The sequence below is a fragment of the Chlorocebus sabaeus genome, chromosome 27, assembly GCF_047675955.1.
Source record: "Chlorocebus sabaeus isolate Y175 chromosome 27, mChlSab1.0.hap1, whole genome shotgun sequence".
NCBI lineage: Eukaryota > Metazoa > Chordata > Mammalia > Primates > Cercopithecidae > Chlorocebus > Chlorocebus sabaeus.
Genome location: NC_132930.1, coordinates 13,126,983 through 13,147,079, shown reverse-complemented (window position 1 = coordinate 13,147,079; position 20,097 = coordinate 13,126,983). Strand labels below are relative to the sequence as shown.

Here is a 20,097-nt window from a genome sequence, read left to right as displayed (position 1 = left end):
CCTTGGCCTCCCAAAGTGTTGGAATTACAGGTGTGAGCCACCACGCCCAGCCAAGAAATACTTTTTAAAGATATAATTGTACCTCCATTGATCTGAACTAGCAATCACAGCTGCTCTGAAGTCTACAAGTCTATGACCTTCATCTACCTGGAAGAAAACTGAATGGCTCACAGACATGGACCTGTTCCAGGCAGAGCCTTAAAATCCATCAGCTGCTCATCAGATGATCCCATCGGAGGCCAAAGGAGGACATCCCAAGGCTGGAATGATGAGTTCTGTGAGCTGCTGAGCTACGTGAAGAAAGGGCGGCTGGTTTGCTTTCTTGCCAAGAAAAGCAAAGCTCCCTCACACTCCACGGCCACTGAGCATGTAAGCTCCCAAGTATAAATTTCCTCCCATCCAAGCCCTCTCACTACCTAGCCCTGAGGTTTGGGGAACATTCATCCCTCTAAGCCTGGCTCTTCATCTGTAAAATAGGATATTATTACCTACAACTCCTAAAACTGCTTCTAAAGTCCCATCCCTCACTCAGCTTTTCTCTTCTACCTACCTAGTCTTCACAGAGCCGGTGCAGGGCAGATGCTAACCTCCCTCCACCTCCACATTTAAGATGGACTCAGTGGCCTTAGTCTTCCAGACAGGAGTAGGGCAGGCATCATCGCACTGCTTTTACCTTTGAGAAATGTGTTTAGCCATAGAAAACCAAGCCAGGTGGCCTAATCCATGCCTACTTTAGGTGCAGTTTCTTTTTATATTCCGTTGCCCCATAAGACCAGTGGATCAAGTTTAAGAGTTCCCATCAAATCTGAGATCCTTTTGCTTTTTAAAAAAGATGCATTTTTCCTGAAAAAATTACAGCGAGAGAGAAAAAAATTAACTAGTAGTACCTGCAGTTTCTCATCATTACCTGCTTCCTGGAGAATTAATAAAAGAAAAGCAATTGAGAGGACTGCAAATCAAGCCGTACAGCTTTCAAGAGGGTCCCCAAGGAGCTTCTACTATAATTCCTATCACAGAGGCCAAAAAAAGGAGCCAAGGAGCCTTTCCTCACTGTTAGAGGAGAACATGAAGGTGGCCGAAGGTCAGAAGAGCCACCTCGTGACCAGCCACGGATGCTCAGGAGGGAGTTTGAGCCATGAAAGAGTCTTGACAAAGAGGAGACTTTTATTCCAAAGCGGAACACCGGCACGGCAGTCACGCTTAGGCCGAAAACGTCTCAGTTCACCATTTCAATTTATTCCACCCTCTGATCTTTATAATAAAAAGAACTTGTCAGCAAAACTTTTCTATCGCCTTGTTACTAATTTTAATTCCACCTCTTGGAAGAAAGTAATGGTTATTCCTTTTGTTTTTTTCTTTTTTTTTTTTTTTTTTTTTTTGAGATGGAGTCTCACTCTGTCACCCAGGCTGGAGTGCAGTGGTGCAATCTCGGCTCACTGCAACCTCCACCTCTCAGGCTCACGTCATTCGTCTGCCTCAGCCTCCAGAGTAGCTGGGACTACAGGCACCCGCCACTACACCCGGCTAATTTTTTTTGTATTTTTTAGTAGAGATGGGGTTTCGCTGTGTTAGCCAGGATGGTCTCGATCTCCTGACCTCGTGATCCGCCTGCCTCAGCCTCCCACAGTGCTGGGATTACAGGCGTGAGCCACCACACTTGGCTGGGAATGGTTATTTCTAAGGTCTCCTTAATGCAAACAAGAAAATGGCCCAAATTCCCAAGGGACTTGACAAATACTATCTATTTCTGAGATGTTCTGAGAGGCCAAAGCTGTAATGTTCTTAAGATGTAAAAAGGAATTCACAGTACCAAAAGCTGATGCTTGATAAATGACCTAATAAATCATTAAGACCACCGGGCATGACAGCTATTCACAGCAGTGAATGTTTAGCAGACACTCCATGCCAAGGATTGATTTATGAACTACATATACATCATATCATGTATGTCCAGCAACAATCTCATTTTAAAGACGAAAAAACCAGGGCTTGAAAACATTAAGTAACTTCCCCAAAACCATTGGTGGTTAAGTAGCACAATTAAAAGTAAGGAGTTTAAAACTAAGCTTTTAATCATTAAAATAAAATACTAAAATAAAAATCAATACAATAGTCTGAATAATAAAACAAAAATAAAAAGAGATGTCTAATATTATTAATTTTTGTTTTGATAAGAGTAACGCTAACTGTAATACTACTAGAAAAATGTATAGGAGGGAAGTTCCATGACACTGATCTGGGCAACGATTTTTTGATAAGACCCAAAAAGCACAGGCAACAAAAATGGACACATGGGATTTTATCAAACTAAAAAGCTTCTGCACAGCAAAGCAAACAATGAACAGAGTGAAGAGACAACTTATCAAATGGGAGAAAATATGTGCAAACCATACATCTTATAAAGGGTTACTATCCAAAATATACAAGAAGCAAACAACTCAAAAGCAAGAAAACAAATAACCCAATTTAAAAAGGGGGCAAAACAGGAAGGGAGCGTTGGGGAGATGTTGGTCAAAGGACATAAAATTTCAGTTAGACAGTGGCGATGTGCCACTGCACTCCAGCCGGGGGCAAGAGTGAGACCCCGTCTCATGAAAAAAAAAAAATAATAATAATTAAAAATAACAACAATCCCACTTCTTGGTACGTATCCAGAGGTATTGAAATCAGTATGTCAAAGAGATATCTGTACTGCCATGTGCACTGCTGCATAATCCCAATAGCCAAGACACGGAATCTTCCTAAGAGTCCCTGAACAGATGAATGAATAAAATGTAGTATAGATACACAATGAAACACTGTTCAGCCAGAAAAAAAGAAGGAAAGCCTGTCTTTGAAGATAAAATGGATAAACCTGGAGCACATTACGTTGAGTGAAATAAGCCAGGCACAGAACGACGAATATCACATCATCTCACTTACATGTGGCATCTAAAAAAAGTTGACCTCATAGAAGCAGAGAGAAGAAAGGTGGTTAGAGGTAGGGGCGGGGGAGGGGTTGGTCAAAAGACACAAAATTTTAGTTAGAGGGGATAAATAATTTCAAGGGATCTATTGTACAACATGGTGACTGCAGTTAATAATATATTCATTCTTAAAAATTGCTAAGAGTAGATTTGGAGTGTTCTCACCACAAAAAAAAAATCGTAAGTATGTGTGGCAATGCATATGTTCATTAGCTCAATTTAGCCATCGCAACGTGTACACATTTGAAAACATTACATTGTACATGATAAATATATGCAACATGTGTCCATTAAAATCTGATTAATTTTAAATAAAAAAATTTTTAAATATGGTTATGTAAACTCACTAAATCAATGTTTCCAACAGGATACTATCAGCAAATGGAAAAAAGAGTGCAGATTTCAGAAACATGCGACATGGAATGCTTAGGATAGGATCATTTTTAAAAAGCCAAAGACCAGTGACAATGAAGACAAGGCAGTGGCATTTGGAGGCTGAAAGCAATTCGATTTATTTAACTTTGAAGAACAAAAGCTTATTCTTCTCAGGAGAAACCAAAACACATTTTCTGTAGAAAAAAGACACCATTTTAACCGCATTGCCAAAATAAATCAGGCGGAGGGCAAGAGGGCAAGTTAGATGTAGCCACAAAAAAGAACGCAGGCCAACAAAGCAGGGTGAGAAGAACAGGGGAGAAGAACAACATCAGATTTGGGGTTTGTAAAGGGAGAAGGAGCCAGAAGAGCGAGAGAGAAATCCTGCCCCAGTCTTGATAACATTCTATTTAGAATATTAAGTCTAGTTTCTGGTAACAACCACCTTAAACAACAGAAAGAAAAAAAGAAACCTAACCAGTAAGTGGATATGCATTTGTCTTTGAACATTTGAGACTGTTCTACAGTAAAACAAAATACTGCAGTAACATTGTTTGGCTAAAAATCCAAATTTGAGCAAAAATCTCTTTCAGGAAAAAACACAACTCTAAAGACTGTATCAGATTGTAGAAAAGACCCACAGCACTTCTCTCCTGCTCCACCAGCTGCACTCCAGTGCGGATCTGGCTTCGTCTAGAACCAGAAAGGACCTTAGGGCCTGGTCCAGAAGGAAACTTTTCAGGATTTTTCTAGTTGGAAAATCAAGTCATGTTAAATGTTCCAAGCATATTTTTTGGGGAGATGAGATTTGAGAAGAAAAAAAAAACTGCAAGAAAAATGTTAATGAAAATATAATTAAAAAAAAAAACAATGAATATTCCCTTCCTTCCTTTTTCAGGGCCTATACTTCATTGGGGTAATCAGATATGGCCACCCAGCGGGTCTCAATTTGAGCAGCCTCTACTCATGGAAACTGCTTGTCCTGGACCCAGTTGAATGAAGTCTGTGACACCTGAAGCAAGGCTGCCCAGGTTCAAGTCTAACTCTATCACATTCTTGCTGATAGCTCTAAACAAGTTGTTTAAACTCTCTGTGCTTAAGACCTTCATCTGCAAAATGGGGTACTAACTAGCACCTACCGACTGCTGTCGTGAGGATTAAAGAAATTAGTTAATACATAGAATGTGCCTTTCAAAGCATGCCAAGTACAGAGTACTCAAAAAACTGTAGGTATTATAATTAATTTACTCGGGATCATGGACATCCATGATATTATTCTACTTTTGAGTTTGTTTAAAATTTTCCATAATAAAAAATTAATTTTTAATTTGAAAATCAATTACAACAAGTTGGAGGCTCGGAAAACACATACCCTTTGAAGGTCACTCTTGCTCATTGTGCTTTGAGCAGTACAATACAATATGACTACCTTCTACCAACAGCCAACTATATCCCACACTTTCTCTTGGCTGTTAGATTAAAACAATGAATTTAATACCTTATTTCATGTTCAAGGAAACCAGGGGTAGAGCAGTTAAATACAACGTCCAAATTGTGAAGCTCAGATTTACACCCATGTCTTCTAATCAAATCCAATCCTCGTTTATATAATCCTGCTGAATAACAGCGTGCTGTGCAGAGAATATCTCACTGTAAATCAGTTAAATGTGGTCAGGACTTCAGATGCTTAGACCAAATTTCTACAGTCAGAATCAGACAGATTCGGGCCAAAAAACCCAGCTGAGCAATCCTAATTCTTTTGACCTTCCCAGATCTAGAGTGCCGCTCTCCAGGCCGTGGTGGCCAAAATCACCCATGGCACTAGTTAGTCAAGTTCTAATCAGAGGTGAGTCTGACAAGAGGATCATCTTGCAGTTCCTAACCGAGGGCAAGCCAGGTCTTCTGGTGCAATCGGCTCCATCTCTCAACTCACTGCCCAGTTGATGACTCATACTCAGCCTGTCCTTATGACCCATACTTTCTTTGCAGCTAAGCTGGCTGGGCCTTCCTCACCTAAGACTTGAATAGCCACATGCTTCTCTTCCCACACAGCCAAGTCCTTCACTGACCTTAATCAGAATGCTCCTCTTTCCAGCTATACATGACCTTCAACATGTAACTCACCTTTCCCATTCATCAGTTTCCTCATCTGTAAAACTACGATCATAGTACTAACTCCATTCAGAGAGGTTTATAATGATGACATGTGAGATACACATCAGTACCATGCCTAGAAGACTAGAATATTGAATTAACTTTAGCTGCTGTTATTACTCATCTTCATCATCCTCTTCTTAAATTCCTCTTGGTTCCCTTCCCCAAGGTCACCAGTAACTGGCTGAGAAGCCAATGGTAGACTTTTCTGTACTGTTTCTCTCTTTAAGAAGGTTCCTATTTTGCTCCTAAACTCAGGAAGAGATGCCAGATCTCCCCACAGGCAAAACCGCAAGGGCTAACTAGCACTAGAACATGATCAGAGTCCCTATGTCTCAGAAAATGTAGGTGCACAGAGTTGTTCCAAATTACTTCCAGAGCACCTTCAACCCTCTGAGCCTGGCGGATTATCAGAGAAGCTTCACCCAAAAGCCACATCTCTCCTCCACTCAGCCACACCGACCAAAAATGAATTAATTGCATGATAATAATCAGTAGCATGGATGGAGCATTTCCCACGTGCAACTTGATGGAAATCTCACTCTGGCCCCTGAGGCAAGGAGCATCACTTCCAATTTCCAGTGCGGCGTAGAAAGCTCAAGTATCTTGCCTAGGTCCCAGGGTTAGTGCGTGGCACACTAGAGCTTGAACCTGGCAGTCTGACTCCAGGGTTCATGTCAGTTTGGCTGTGTTCCTGTACCTTCAAGGACCCTGCCTGACCTCTCCCCCATTGCCCGCCCTCCCCTCCCTATGTAAGTGTAAACTCTTCTGTCATCATGTTCAGGCTCTGATGGCTCCATGGAGCATTTAGGGCATGATCCCTCCCAAATTGTCACCCTTGCCCTTTTACAAGGGAGAAGAAACATGGAAAGGATAAATACCACTCAAGCCGGAAGAGAAATAAAGGAGTTAAGATGAAAGTCAAGCTGCTATCAATTTATCACAGGGTTTTGCGGGGTGCGTGTGTGGTTTTTTTTTTTTTTTTTTTAGATGGACTCTCACTCTGTCACCCAGGCTGGAGTGCAGTGGCACAATATCGGCTCACTGCAAGCTCCGCCTCCCAGGTTCACGCCATTCTCCTGCCTCAGCCTCCTGAGTAGCTGGGACTAAAGGCACCCGCCACCACGCCCGGCTAATTTTTTGTATTTTTTAGTAGAGATGGGGTTTCACCATGTTAGCCAGGATGGTCTCGATCTCCTGACCTCGTGATCCACCCGCCTCGGCCTCCCAAAGTGCTGGGATTACATGGGATTACAAGCGTGAGCCACTGTGCTCGGCTGCATGTTTTTTTGTTTTTCTGTCTTTTAAGCAGTGTCCTGCAAAATTAAAATTGCCAAATCAAGAAATAAATCACTGTGGCTTTTCAATTGCCTCAAAACATTTGGTGGGAAGAGAAATATTCGTATTGAGGTTTCAGAACTGTGACACAAAGAAAACTGGTTTCCAACAGAATAAAAGGAAAAAGGATTGGTTTGTTTGCTCCAGACTTTTTCAAGTCACAGTTTACCTGGAAATGGTGACAAGATTACACGTCATTTGGCCTGCATGGTTGTTTAAAAAAAAAAAAAAAAATGTAAGCTGCCAATATCAAAAATCGGTGATTTTACATTTTAAAAGTCTGGATTTTGTCTTTTTTTACGTAAGAAGATGCAGCAACACTAGGCGCTTTCTGCCTCGTGGTAACGCAAGCCCTATATGGTGGGTGATGTGAGTTCTAGTTTGCCACAATCCCCACCATGCCACATTGCCTCACAAGTAATCCTCTATCCTCATTACCACACAGGCCAAGCCCCTGGAGGTACCACGTTTGTGACTTCTTTACAAGAAGCTCTGGGCAGACAAATAATCATGTTCAGTCCCCCTCAGCCTTCCTGGGTCCAGGAAAGCTCTCCCATTTCCCTGCCAAATGCCATCCCTGCCACAGCACCTGGGAAGCTCCCAGTACCTTCTCCTCACCCTGCGCCACCCTGCCCCCAATGTCACCAAAACCACGGCTCACCTGCTACTCTGTGCCACTGCGTTCTCTCTTCACAGGTGTTGCTGGCACCTCCCCATTGACGGTTTCAGCCCCACTAACAGACATCAGGCTTCTCCGTTCCTTCTGGTTTGCCTTGTGTTCCACTTTTGTAACTCTAAACCTGAGTGGGGAACGGGGAGAGGTGATGGGGTTTGCTTTTCTAATAAACAAGAATTGTGAAGAAAGCAAAAATCATCCACCCAGAGGATCTCAAATGAACTCAGCCAAAAGTTAGGACACAAAGGAAAAACAACATATTCACGAGGAGGGGCATGCATTCCTCTCCGGCACATTCCCCTGGCCCCTGCCCAACCTTCCAGCTGATCTCTACTCAACCACATCACAGACGAAGCCGGATATTTCACAGAGCGTGCAAAAGGCATTTAAAAACTCAAGTATTGGCCAGGCATGGTGGCTTATGCCTGTAATCCCAGCAGCACTTTGGAAGGCTGAGGTGGGTGGATTGCTTGAGCCCAGGAGTTTGAGACCAGCCAGGGTGTATAGCAAAACTCTGTCTCTACGAAAGTTACAAAAATTAGCCAGGTGTGGTGGTGTGCACCTGTAGTCCCAGCTACTCGGGAGGCTGAAGCAGGAGAATCATTTGAGCCCAGGAGGAGGGGGCTGCAGTGAGCAAAGATCACATCACTGCACTCCAGCCTGGGCAACAGAGTTAGGCCCTGTCTCAATAAGAAAAAAAAAAACCTCAGGGACTCAAATATTAAACAGCCTCAGAGTTGTGGTTTCTAACAATGATCAGGGTTTTTTTGTTTGCGCTTGTTTGTTTGTTTGTTTTTGAGAAGGAGTTTCCCTCTTGTTGCCCAGACTGGAGTGCAGTGGTGCAATCTCGGCTCACTACAACCTCCAACTCCCAAGTTTAAGCGATTCTCTTGCCTTAGCCTCTCAAGTACCTGGGATTACAGGCATGTGCCACCATGACTGGCTAATTTTGTATTTTTAGAAGAGATGAGGTTTCACCTTGTTGGCCAGGCCAGTCTCAAACTCCTGACCTCAGGTGATCCACCTACCTCGGCCTCCCAAAGTTCTGGAATTACAGGCGTGAGCCACCACACCTGGCCTATGCCAGTTTTTTTTAACCACAGAAACCTGGTTAAATGCTCAACTGGTTTACAAATTAGACTGACATAACCAGAATGTTTACCAGATGATGACGAACTTCTGAAAATATGCAACTGTCAGGCAGTCCTATCTCAACACACACACACACACACACACTCTCTCTCTCACACACATATGCAGAAAATCAGAAGGGCCCTAGCAACACATTCTATCAGCGTTAGGGTTCGAGAGTTTGTCTTTAAAAAAAACACAATGGGTTAATTTTCATTACAGATTAAGGAAAGACTAAAGGAAGTTAAGGAAGAGATTTTCATCAAGAATTAAGAGTTAAATAAATGTATTCAGTTTAACTGTTTTTTCTAGTATATCATCACCAAATCCTAGAGCTTTTCATAACAGTTTCTTTCTAGTTCTGGTCTTAATTTTTCCCTTAAAAACTATCTGAAATAAATCCTCCTTCTGTGTCCAGAATAAGATCACCAACCCTGAGGAGAAGGCTCTGAAGAAGTGAAAGAACGAACAGGGAAATTGTAAACACAAATCTATTCTGTCAAACTCTAAGGCTCTCTTAAGTAATACATGCTGAAAAACAGCCTGGAATCATTAAGTGTTCCTAGTATCCAATATCCAAGAAAGAGAGTTGGATTTGGGGCATTTTAAAAAGCCACGTTTGGCCAGACCCGGTGGCTCACACCTGTAATCCCAACACTTTGGGAGGTCAAGATGGGTGGATCACTTGAGGTGAGGAGTTCAAGACCAGCCTGGCCAACTTGGTGAAACCCTATCTCTCCTAAAAATACAAAAATTAGCCAGTCATGGTGGTGGGCACCTGCAGTCCCAGCTATTCGGGAGGCTGAGGCACGACAATCGTTTGAGCCCGGGAGGCGGAGGTTGCAATGACCTGAGTTCACACCACCGCACTCCAGCTTGGGTGACAGAGTGAGACCCCATCTCAAAAAAAAAAAAAAAAAGAAAAAGAAAAAGTCGTGCTGAATCTGAGTTGAAAATTTCAGCAGATTTTTTTTTTAAGACCAACAAAACATGCTTTGTCCAAACAAGCTACAGGTTCTCATTGCTTCGCATTCATAAATTCCCATGACTCTGCTTCTTAATAAAATAGTGTGGTCATGAGTTGTGCTGTTTTGCTGTAAGTGGCAAACAGCCCAGCGTCTTCTCCGTGATGCTTGTGCAACACAATGATGAAATTCAACTGAATTAAAATAAAAATAATAACCGGCCAACATTTCTTGAGTGTGTAAGTACCCAAAGCTGGTTTAAGACCTTTAAGTGCGTCACCTCATTTAGTCTACACAGCAACTCTATGAGGTGAGTGTGACTGTCCTTCTCACTTTTCAGAGGGGGAAACCGAGGCACAGAGCAACGTAACAGTTTGCAAGTAGTGGTGCCAGGACTCGAAGGAGAGTAGAAGCAAGGAGTTCAGGCCACTCTTCCCAGTGGGTTGTCAGTAGACACAGAAGGATCATGTAAGTAATAGCACTGTCGACTTTTGCTCAGTGCTCACCCAGCCTCACTCCAGCATGTGTGTTCCTTACCAGTACTCCTCACTGTCTTTCCAAATGCAACATCGGCAATGCAGTTCCTGCATGGGACTCAGCATCCAACAGCAGAACTGCAAAAGCATCCCACTGCAAAGATGCTTCAGGTAAGGGCTGATGGATTCATCACTTGAACTGCAGGATCTCCAACTCACATATGGGTCACAAGTGAAAGGCACTAGGACCCGGAGAGCCAAGACACAGTGGAAAGCACCGCCCACTAAAAGCAAGCAGTCAAAGGAATTCACATGGAACTTACAAGACAGAGACTGGAGGGCTGTGAACCAGATCCACAGCTTCTCCTCTCCCTTGCACATGGCTCAATGATATTTCTCAGTTCCCTGAACGTTAGCTTGGCTGGGTGATCGAGTTCCAGCCAGTGAAGTGTGAGTCAAAATGATGCGAGCCACTCTCAGGCCTAGTAGCTCTTTCAAAACCCCGCGTGAACAACCTTCCACGGACCTGCTCCTCTGGCTGGCAAACCTGGCAGAGCCACAAACGAAGGGGGCCTGGAACCCTGGAAAAGTACTTGAAGAGTCACCCGCTGATATCTCAATACCTGCCCTGGATTCCATAAGTTATATATAAATGTCTATTCTGTATACAGTTGAAAATCTGGGCTTTATCTGTTAGAGCAGGTAGGTATTTATCTTATTACATTTCCCATCTGATCTAGCAACAGCCGCCTTTTAGGATTCTTCTGTTGGTGGAAAAATCTAGGACTCACACCAGAAAACATCTAAAAAGCCCAGTGATATAACCTGAGCCAGGCACGGAGAACATATTCTACATCTGACAGGTAAGCACAAGTCCACACACCAGAGCACCCATGTCACACATAAACCAATAGCATCCGAAGAGATCTTACCTGCCAACAGAAAGGACCGTGACCTCGCCTTGGCGCCGTGGTCTGCTCTCTCTGGACTTGTTGGTGGGCTTTATAAAGTGCCACCGCTTGTGCCTACACCGATGACACACGTCCCTCTCGACAACACCGCCCACCGTGTGCAGATGATGGCCACAGACGTGCTTTCCCGGGGTCCCCCCTGGTGACAAAGGCCCAGGACTCACGGGTGGGCTCCCTGGTGTGCTGGGGGTCACGGGACTAAGGTGGGGAGGAAAATAAAAAGTGCAACTGGTTACTTAAAGGAAATACCAGTGAAGGCGATCTCTCTCCCTGTGATGACAGAAGCAGTTTAAGTTGAAAGAAAAAACAAAGCATCTTCCAATTGTACAAATGGACTTTGTGAATGGGCCTCAGACAGCAGGTACTCAGCTCTCATGACCGTGCAATGACAGCTTATCTTAAGCAATAATAATATGATTCATGGCCAGGCGTAACAGCTCATGCCTATAATCTCAGCATTCTGGGAGGCCAAGGTGGGAGGATTGCTTGAGGCCAGCCTGAGCAACATAGAGAGACCTTGTCTCTGAAATAAAATAAAAAAATTAGCCGGGCATGACGACGCATGCCTGTAATACCAGCTACTTGGGAGGCTGTGGTGGGAGGACCGCTTGAGCCCAGGAGCTCAAGGTTGCAGTAGCTATGATTGTACCCCTGAACTCCAGCCTCGATGACAGAGTGAGCCCCTGCCTTTAGAAGAAAAAAAAAAAGTGATTTATCACTTCTAGAATGGAATTTATTAGCTGGGAATAAACCACTGCTTCTAACAGTGATACACTGGCTTTAAAGTATTAGGTTTCTTTCTAAAACACTGATCTTTTTTCTCATGCAATTATCCTAATTTCTCACATACCAGAGTGTCTGCCCATCACTCTACACAAAGAGATTCCCTAAGTATCTATGCCCTGGAAAAGGGAAGAACTCAAATTCCATCAAATTATCAGATAACTTAGAGAAAAGATTTCATCAAATCTCCATTATATCAAAGGAGGAAAGCCTTTAGGCAAAGATATCAAAAGTGATGTCCAAAACAGATGTTGATGGTGTTGATAACAGTCATAATAAAATAGCTAACAGTATTCTAAGCATTTTATATGTATATATTAATGGAATTAATCCTTATAAAATCTTAAGAAGTAGGTATTATTAATTTCTTCATTTTAACAATGAGGATATTGCGGCAGGGAGAAGTGAGGTAACTGGCCTCACACTGGCAACAAGATCACACTTGCAAATAAGTGCTGGATCTGAGATTCAAACCTAGAAAGCTGAATTCCAGAAACCATGCAATTAATCACCTTGCTATACACTAGAGTGCTTCAGAAACAGCAGAGACCACTTTGATAATCTGGAATAAATTTGGCTAGACCATCCGAAATACAAAACGCAGAAATATATAGGCCAGATATGAGCTGTTTTCAAAAGGCATGTGTGAAGGCTCTGGCCCGGCAGAAAAGGAGGAGTTCGAACCTAGCAGAGCCAAACTGAGCCGGAATCAGCTCCTCACAGGTGGGAGGAGTGGGGATGGCATGACACCCACAGCCTGACACCTGGACCGTGGCAAGAGCCCCAGAGACGCACAGGAGGCTGTGATGGCAGAAACCAGCCTTTTCGTTGATGCAAACTGGCCACCTGCACACTTGAAAAAAAGAAGGAGAGCCTACAGTTGAGGAGACCGCCTCAAACATGACTGACAGACAGAAGTCTTCTGGTGCTCTTTAGGGATGCCTTCCTAACTGTTAAAATAAAAACACACAGCCATACCTTCCTGGAGTAAAATAATGTCAACTTAGCACCACATATCAGAAAGCTGAATGCAAGAGTTTAACAACATTCACTCAACAAGCATTTCTCAAGTACCAGCTGTGTACAAAACCCACTGATGGGCACTACAGGATGCCCAGAGATGATTGAGACAAAGACACCATGAGCTAAGATGGTCAGAACACCAACTGTCTGTGGCCAGGACTGGAATGTGGGAGCAATCAGAGCTCTTCTGTCTCTATGACTCTACGTCTCTCCTAAACTCAACTCCTTACATTCTGAGTTACCTTTCCAAAACACACATCCAACGCAGCCAGTTTGACAAACACCTCTTAAACATCTAAGGTGTGCTGAGTGCACAACCCACATAGGAAGCGGAGAAAGACCCAACCCCCTTGCCATGTCACTTGGCCTGGCCACCCTGGACCGAACCCTTCATAGGCTGAGTCCCACGCTATCACGATGTGGTGACTTTTCTTCTGGCCCTTCTTATTCCTACAGCCAACCCTGACTCTCGTCTCCACCTCCTGCACACCTGGTTCAGATGGCACCTCTTCCATGAACCTTCCTGAACCCCCAATGACCCCCCAGGGTCCCCTAGAGCCTTCGATCTCCACCAGTCCTACAGCACTTGCAGGCTCTCCACCACGAGGCCTCACACACACGCCTCCACTCCCCACTGACTGTGTTCCTCCATGGCAAGGGTCTGGGGATGTCCAGCTCCAGAGCAGCACCCAGCACACAGTAGGCGTCCAATAAATGCTCCGTGTTGAAGAAATAATACTTATATGGAAATACAGTTCTCTGTAATTAATTATGAAGGAATATGCTGCTCAACAACCATAACCTAAAACAGTAATACAAAAAACAGAACATAGCAGGTAGCTCCAAACCAGCTTGCTCATTTAATCATCATTGTTCATGGAGGTCTTTCAATGCTTAAGGTATGCTATATTCCTTATAACAACCCTATAAAGCTGGTACTGTGGTGATCTCCATTTTATAGACGATGGAACTTAAACTGAGGGTGGTCAGTTTACTTCCTCAAGAATAGACAGTTAATATTGTGGTGCAGGCAGGACTCAATCACATCTCCCAATTCCAAGGCTCTGTTTTTGCCCTTAACCTCTATGCCTTACTTCTTCCCATCACTATTCTCTAACACAGCTCAACCAGGAGTGATCACCCCCGCTACGGGACATTGACCATGTGTGGAGACATTATGAGTTGTCACACCTTGGGAGGGTGGGGGCAGGGGGTGCTCTGGCATCTTGTGAGTGGAGGCCAGGGATGCTGTCAAACATCCTACAATACATGGGACGGTTCTGCACAGCAAAGAACTACCTGGCCCAAAATAACTACAGTGCCAAAGTTGGGAAACCTGCCCTAGCAGAAGAGCATTTCAGATGGCACCATATCTGAGCAAGTAACTGAAAAGATGTTGCCCTAAGGAGGAGGGCAGGAGCACTCACCTGTCAGGATCATACAGGCTGTTATCTGCTACCATCGCCTTTAAGACATCAGCATTCGCTAAGGAATAAAAATAAAATTAAAGAATTAAAATAGAACGAATAAGATGAGTAATCACACCAGAGAAGCTGTTGAAAACACATCTAATTCCATTCTTTCAGTTCACAGATGAGGTCCTGGGGGCCTAGAGAAGGGAGGGTCTCCCCCAACATAACTGCATAACATGGCACCATCTGTCAATAACTTTCCCCCAGCAGGAACTTAGTAAGAGTGACAGAGAATCTACAGCAAGGAGAGCAGATCTACTATAAGGCATTGCTTCCTACACATCAATAGCAATATAAAGTAGAAACTACCCCCCCACCCCACGCCAACTCCAACAAACTGAAGGACCATTTATATGCCGCTGCTCTATTGCAGTTAACATTTTGATAAATATACTTTGAAAAATACTGATAGTGAAATGTATTTCATAAGTGACCTGTAGTCTAATAACTTGTATGTGCCAAAATAATTAGCTCTAAACTCTGCATCCTCCTGTAGCATCAATTCTATCCCACATCGAATCAGGGATGAGGTAAGGTTAATTTTCCAGATGAGCTTCAGGATCATATAAGCCCTTGACTGGCCAGATATCGTAAAATTTCAAGTATTGATCACAACATGTAAGTTATGTAATATATGCTAACTTAAATTAGACTTCTAAAAAAATCCAAATTTGTAGGTGGGAGGCTAGGCTGTCAACAAAAGCAAAAAAAAAAAAAAAAAAACCTAATCTAAGTTTCTTAGTTTCTTGAGTCCCCCAACCCACACCCACATCCACACGCCATGTGTTTTCTGCCTCCTGTAGAGTGGTCATGCTCTCCAGGATAAAAGACTGAAGTGAATGTTCAAGTTTCCCTTGGCTATTTAATTGGCAAGGCCAAATGTTATTACTGGCTCATAACCTTTTCAATTGATTTCTGAAGCACTGTTCTCATGACTAACCACAACAAGTCTCTAAAAGAGGAAAGAACAAATAAAAATCACTATTCACCACGTAAGCCAACAGCAACCTTTAACATTTAACATTCAAATGCCTTTTCTAGAGGAGGAATATTAATTCTAGTTCCAACTGCTGCTGTAAGTGTTAACAGTTAAAGGCTTACAATGCGGGGTTTCTCAACCTGGCTTTTGTTATTGCCCCACCCAAGAGCTTTGTTCAACTATTTTTCCCTAATGACTGTCTCATTAAAGTACAGTATGGCAGATACATTTCATATTTGGTTATGTACTATACATATCTGTGCATTACATATAAGAGAGTGAGATATTTGTTTGTTTGGCCCCGATCCAATTTTTAACTTTCTAGGGGACACATCGCCCCGTTGCAACCCTTGAGAACACACGGGTTTTTGTTTTTTTCTTTTGAGAAATATTAATATGACACTTAATCTTTTGCCAAAAGAAATTCTTTACCCTTCACAACTATCTGTGAGGATGTCCAAATGCATTTCCAAACACAAATTTTGATCTAAATAAGACCTCCTGTCATTACAAAAACATTATGAAAATGGATCCATAGTAATTTCTCCTGCACAATAGACAGTTGCCTCTGTAAAACACATTTAAGTATAATCCAGTAATGTCAGTTAATTTCCTGTTTGACTAATAAATGAGGATTCAAAAAAAAGTTGTTTCAGATACTAGGTTTGTATATTGGATACAATCCCATATACAATTTTGTATTTTATTGTATACAAAATACAGTTGTCCTCAGTATCCATGCAGGAATGTTCCCCAGATCCGTGCAGATATCAAAATCCACAGATGGTCAGGTTCCTGATATAAAACATATCTACTCCACCCCCGTACACTTTAAATCATCTTTAGGTTACTTATAGTACCTAATACAGTGGAAATCTTATGTAAATAGTTGTTACGCTGTTTTATTTGGGAAATAATGACAAGAAACAAGTCTGCACATGTCCAGAAAGATGCAACCATCCATTTTTTTTTCCTAATTTTTTTTTATCCTTGATTGGTTAAATCTATAGGTGCAGATCTCACGGATATGGAGGACTGATTATATAAAGTAATTTGCTGTCCATACTTACTCTGCCAACATTTATCAAACCTCAAAACTATAAACATAAAAAAGAGGGAAAACACCACCAAAAGGTATTAATACAGGGACAGCACTAACAGCACATACAAAGAGTGAGCTTTTTAAGATCAAACGTTTAAATCACTGCCTGAGAAAATCAATCACCTGTAAAATGATGACTACCTAAAAAATGAAACATCGAATTACAAACTAATTTCAGGAAGATATGCTATATTAAAATCATTATTAAAGCTTGCTTCTTATAGACGTGTTTCTCAGTTATTCATGAATTCCTGTAACTCATCTTTCTCTCCCAGGAATAATTAGTAAACATTCCTTTGGTTTGCTAAGGGAGTCTCTAGGACTCACCCTGTGGCACGTGAGACACACACGCGCACGCACGCACATGCATGCGTGTACAGGTTCATACCCGCGTGTACACACATGCATCCCTGTCTCTGAGCTCACCTCCAGGGAGTCAGCTTCAGTAATCTGTCTCTTGGGAACATTTTTGGTTTCCAGTGACAGGAAGGCTTTCTAATATAACACCACCGTTAGGACTGAAACACATGCCTTAATGTGGTTGTGAAGTTACCATAAAAGAGCAATGGTCTGAGTTCTGTTGAAGGTGTATCTCCTCCTTGCATATTACTCACAGCTCCAATAAGCCATAGGCGGCTTTCTCCACACTTGCCAGCATTTTATCAGCTACGCTTCCCTTCACAGCCTTCCCCAAAATGGGAGGAGCTAGGCACAGGGCAAGGAAACTCCCTCAAGAAAAGGGAAGGGCGGTGTTTTCCAGAAAAGACCTCTTTTTCTCCCCGAATCCCTGCTTGCTAATATGCATGAAACAGCCAAAATCAGGCAAGAAAAATGTCTGGTTGTCTCTGCCATCACTATTCTCTTCAAAGTTTTCCTCACACCTAAGGCAAATTTCTCAAGCAAAAACTAACATTGCCATCACCAAAATGTAAGGGCCGGCACGTGCCAGTCGCTGCCTGAAAGCTTTACAGATCTTACATGTTGGACGCTTCTGACACCCTTAACAGTAGGTAGAATTATCACCCCCATTTTACAAGTATACAGACTGAGACCTAAAGATCGTAACTGACTGGCTGGAGTCACACAGCTAGAGTGACAGGCTTGGACACAAACCCTGCTCTGACTGACTCCAGGGTGGGTGCTTTTAACCCTGACACCCTCCTTCCTACCCTTCAATGTCCAAGTCCCCACCCAAAGGGACACAGGTTGAATAATGGTTCACGGCATGTTTGCATAAACAGAGGAAGTTTCAGAACCCACTCCGTACTCACAGTCATTTATAAAGGAATCTTTTCTGCCAAAAGATAAATGGAGCCTGAAGGCAAAAACTTCACAAAGGCATCTCTTGCGTAGGGATCAGAAGTACTAATCACTAATCAGAAGCACTTGAGGAATATCTGTAGTACTCCCTGCAATTTTTACCAAGCAGCCAGTTTAAGGGCCTAGCAGAGAAACTCAGCTACAGACTCCCAGACACTTTCCAAACATCCATACAATGCAAGAAAACTCCAGCGGACTACCCAGACGTGATTCAGTTCGGCTCTATTTAGAAAGATGAATTAAAAGCTAGCACTGCGGTACATCTAACCTTTTGGATTAGGAAAATAGTCAGTGTGCAGGTGTGGCATAATATGCAATAGATTTGATCATTGTCCTGGGTTCCTGTCACAGAGTTCCTAAAAGCCTTGGAATTTCCTGAGAGGAGTGTCTTTTGTTATTCATAATGGGCATCTTTTGATCACACCTGAGTTTATACTAATGTGGTGACTCAGGGTGGGGCCCCTAGACAGTCTCAGGGTGGGGCCAGTCGTCATTAAGACCAAGCGATTAGAGGGTTGGAACTTTCAGCCCTACCCAGGGACCTCGGGAAAGTCAGAGCAGGGGAGGACAGGGCAGAGTTCTGGGACTGGAAATTAAACTCGACAAAAAAACTCTTTTTTTTTGGTTTGGTTTTTGTTTTTGAGATGGAGTCTCCCTCTGTCGCCCAGGCTGGAGTACAGTGGCATATCTCTGCTCACTGCAACCTCCGTCTCCCAGGTTCACAACTTTCTCCTGCCTCAGCCTCCCAAGTAGCTGGGACTACAGGTGCCCGCCACCACACCCAGCTAATATTTTTGTATTTTTAATAGAGACGAGGTGTCACCATGTTAGCCAGGATGGTCTGGATCTCCTGACCTCTTGATCCGCCCGCCTTGGCCTTCCAAAGTGCTGGGATTACAGGCGTAAGCCACCGCGCCCGGCCAACAAAAAACTCTTGACCGACAAGATTTGATAGCTTCCAGGTGGCTGAACAGGTGCAGGTGCCGGGCGGGTGGCGCACCCAGAGAGAGCAGGGAAGCTCTGTATCCCACCCCCAATACTATGCATCTCTTCTATTTTGTTGTTCATGAGTTGCATCCTCTGTAACAAGCCAGTACATGTAATAAAGTGTTTCCCTGAGTTCTGTAACCCATTCTAGGAAAATATTGAACCAGAGGAGGGGATTGTGGATCTCTCATCCCAGCCATTTACAAACTATAGGTCAGAAGTACCAGAGCCCGGCTTCCAACTGGCATCCCAAGTAGGGGAAGTCTTTTGGGATCTGATGCTAACTCTAGGTAGACAGAGTCAGAACTGTATTAAATTGCAGGCTTCAGAGATTTGGAGAACTGCAAAGTATGGAAAAAACCCACACATCTGTGTCAGAAGTGTTGTGTGAGGATGGAGACAAACAAACAAAGTGTGTTTGCCCAGCAAGTCAGCTGATAATCCATCCTTCAAGAGATATTTATCTAAACTAAAATTGATTTCCATCATTAAAGACATAATGTGTTTAAACCATAAACAAGAACGTTACCATGAGTACAGGTCAAGTATCACCCCATTTGCCAAACTTAAAATGCGAAGCAGAAACCATTCATATATCACGATTGCAAATGTTTACAGATGCATGAAATCTAGGAAAAGAAAACCTAAACACATGTGGGAAAAGGGTAACAGACAGATTGTGCTTAATTTTATTCCTTTCTTAATGTAAAGGAAAAGTTATAGTATGCTTATCACTTTTAAAACTAGAAAGTGAAATTAATATTAATTCCAATTTATCAAAGACAGAAAACATCAACAGGGAAGTCCAAACTGGTACTAAGTTCAAAGTTATGTTAATCATTGAGAAAAAAATACTTTAAAAATGCATTTGGTCCACAAAATAGAGGATTTCAGTCTCAAAGCCAAACTCAAACATGCTAGGTTATAAACTGGTAAGAGATCAAGGCTGCGTCTTATCACCAGGCTGTGGTTTTGGTGCAGGCTGGAAGCTGAAGAGGCCACAGCTGGAGAGGGGCGTGCAGCAACATTAGCTATTACTTGGGAGTCCAGGAAGGGAACCAAGGGCTGCACAAAGGATTGGAGTCACCAGCTGTCCTCACAAGCCCCTGGAGAAACCACAAGTACACAGACGAAGGCATGGACAGGAGAAGAGGGGACGTGGGGTTGAGAATAAGATAGAAAGCAAAGAGAACTGGGGAGCAGAGGAGAGAGGAGAAAAATGGCACCTCAGGTATTGACTGCTCAGTGGTACCTACTGGTACGAAGCACAGCCTGGTGAAGCACTGACTTCAAGTGATCCTCCCACCTCAGCCTCCCAAAGTGCTGGGATTACAGGCATGAGCCACTATGCCCAGCCGGTACTTTTAAGAATTTATTGA

The 20,097-nt window shown here is 43.0% G+C and overlaps 1 protein-coding gene across 1 annotated transcript in view; it reads right to left on the bottom strand.

Moving 5' to 3' along the window:
* Nucleotides 1-20,097, bottom strand: part of RELL1 (RELT like 1) — a 79,947-nt gene that overhangs the window by 18,483 nt on the left and 41,367 nt on the right. Inside the window, exons 4-6 of the mRNA XM_008017661.3 lie at nt 14,286-14,343; nt 11,014-11,250; nt 7,495-7,633 (exon numbers count right to left, since the gene is read on the bottom strand). Coding sequence (XP_008015852.3) covers nt 7,498-7,633; nt 11,014-11,250; nt 14,286-14,343 — 431 coding nt within the window. The 3' untranslated portion in view covers nt 7,495-7,497. The remainder of the gene's footprint in view (nt 1-7,494; nt 7,634-11,013; nt 11,251-14,285; nt 14,344-20,097) is intronic.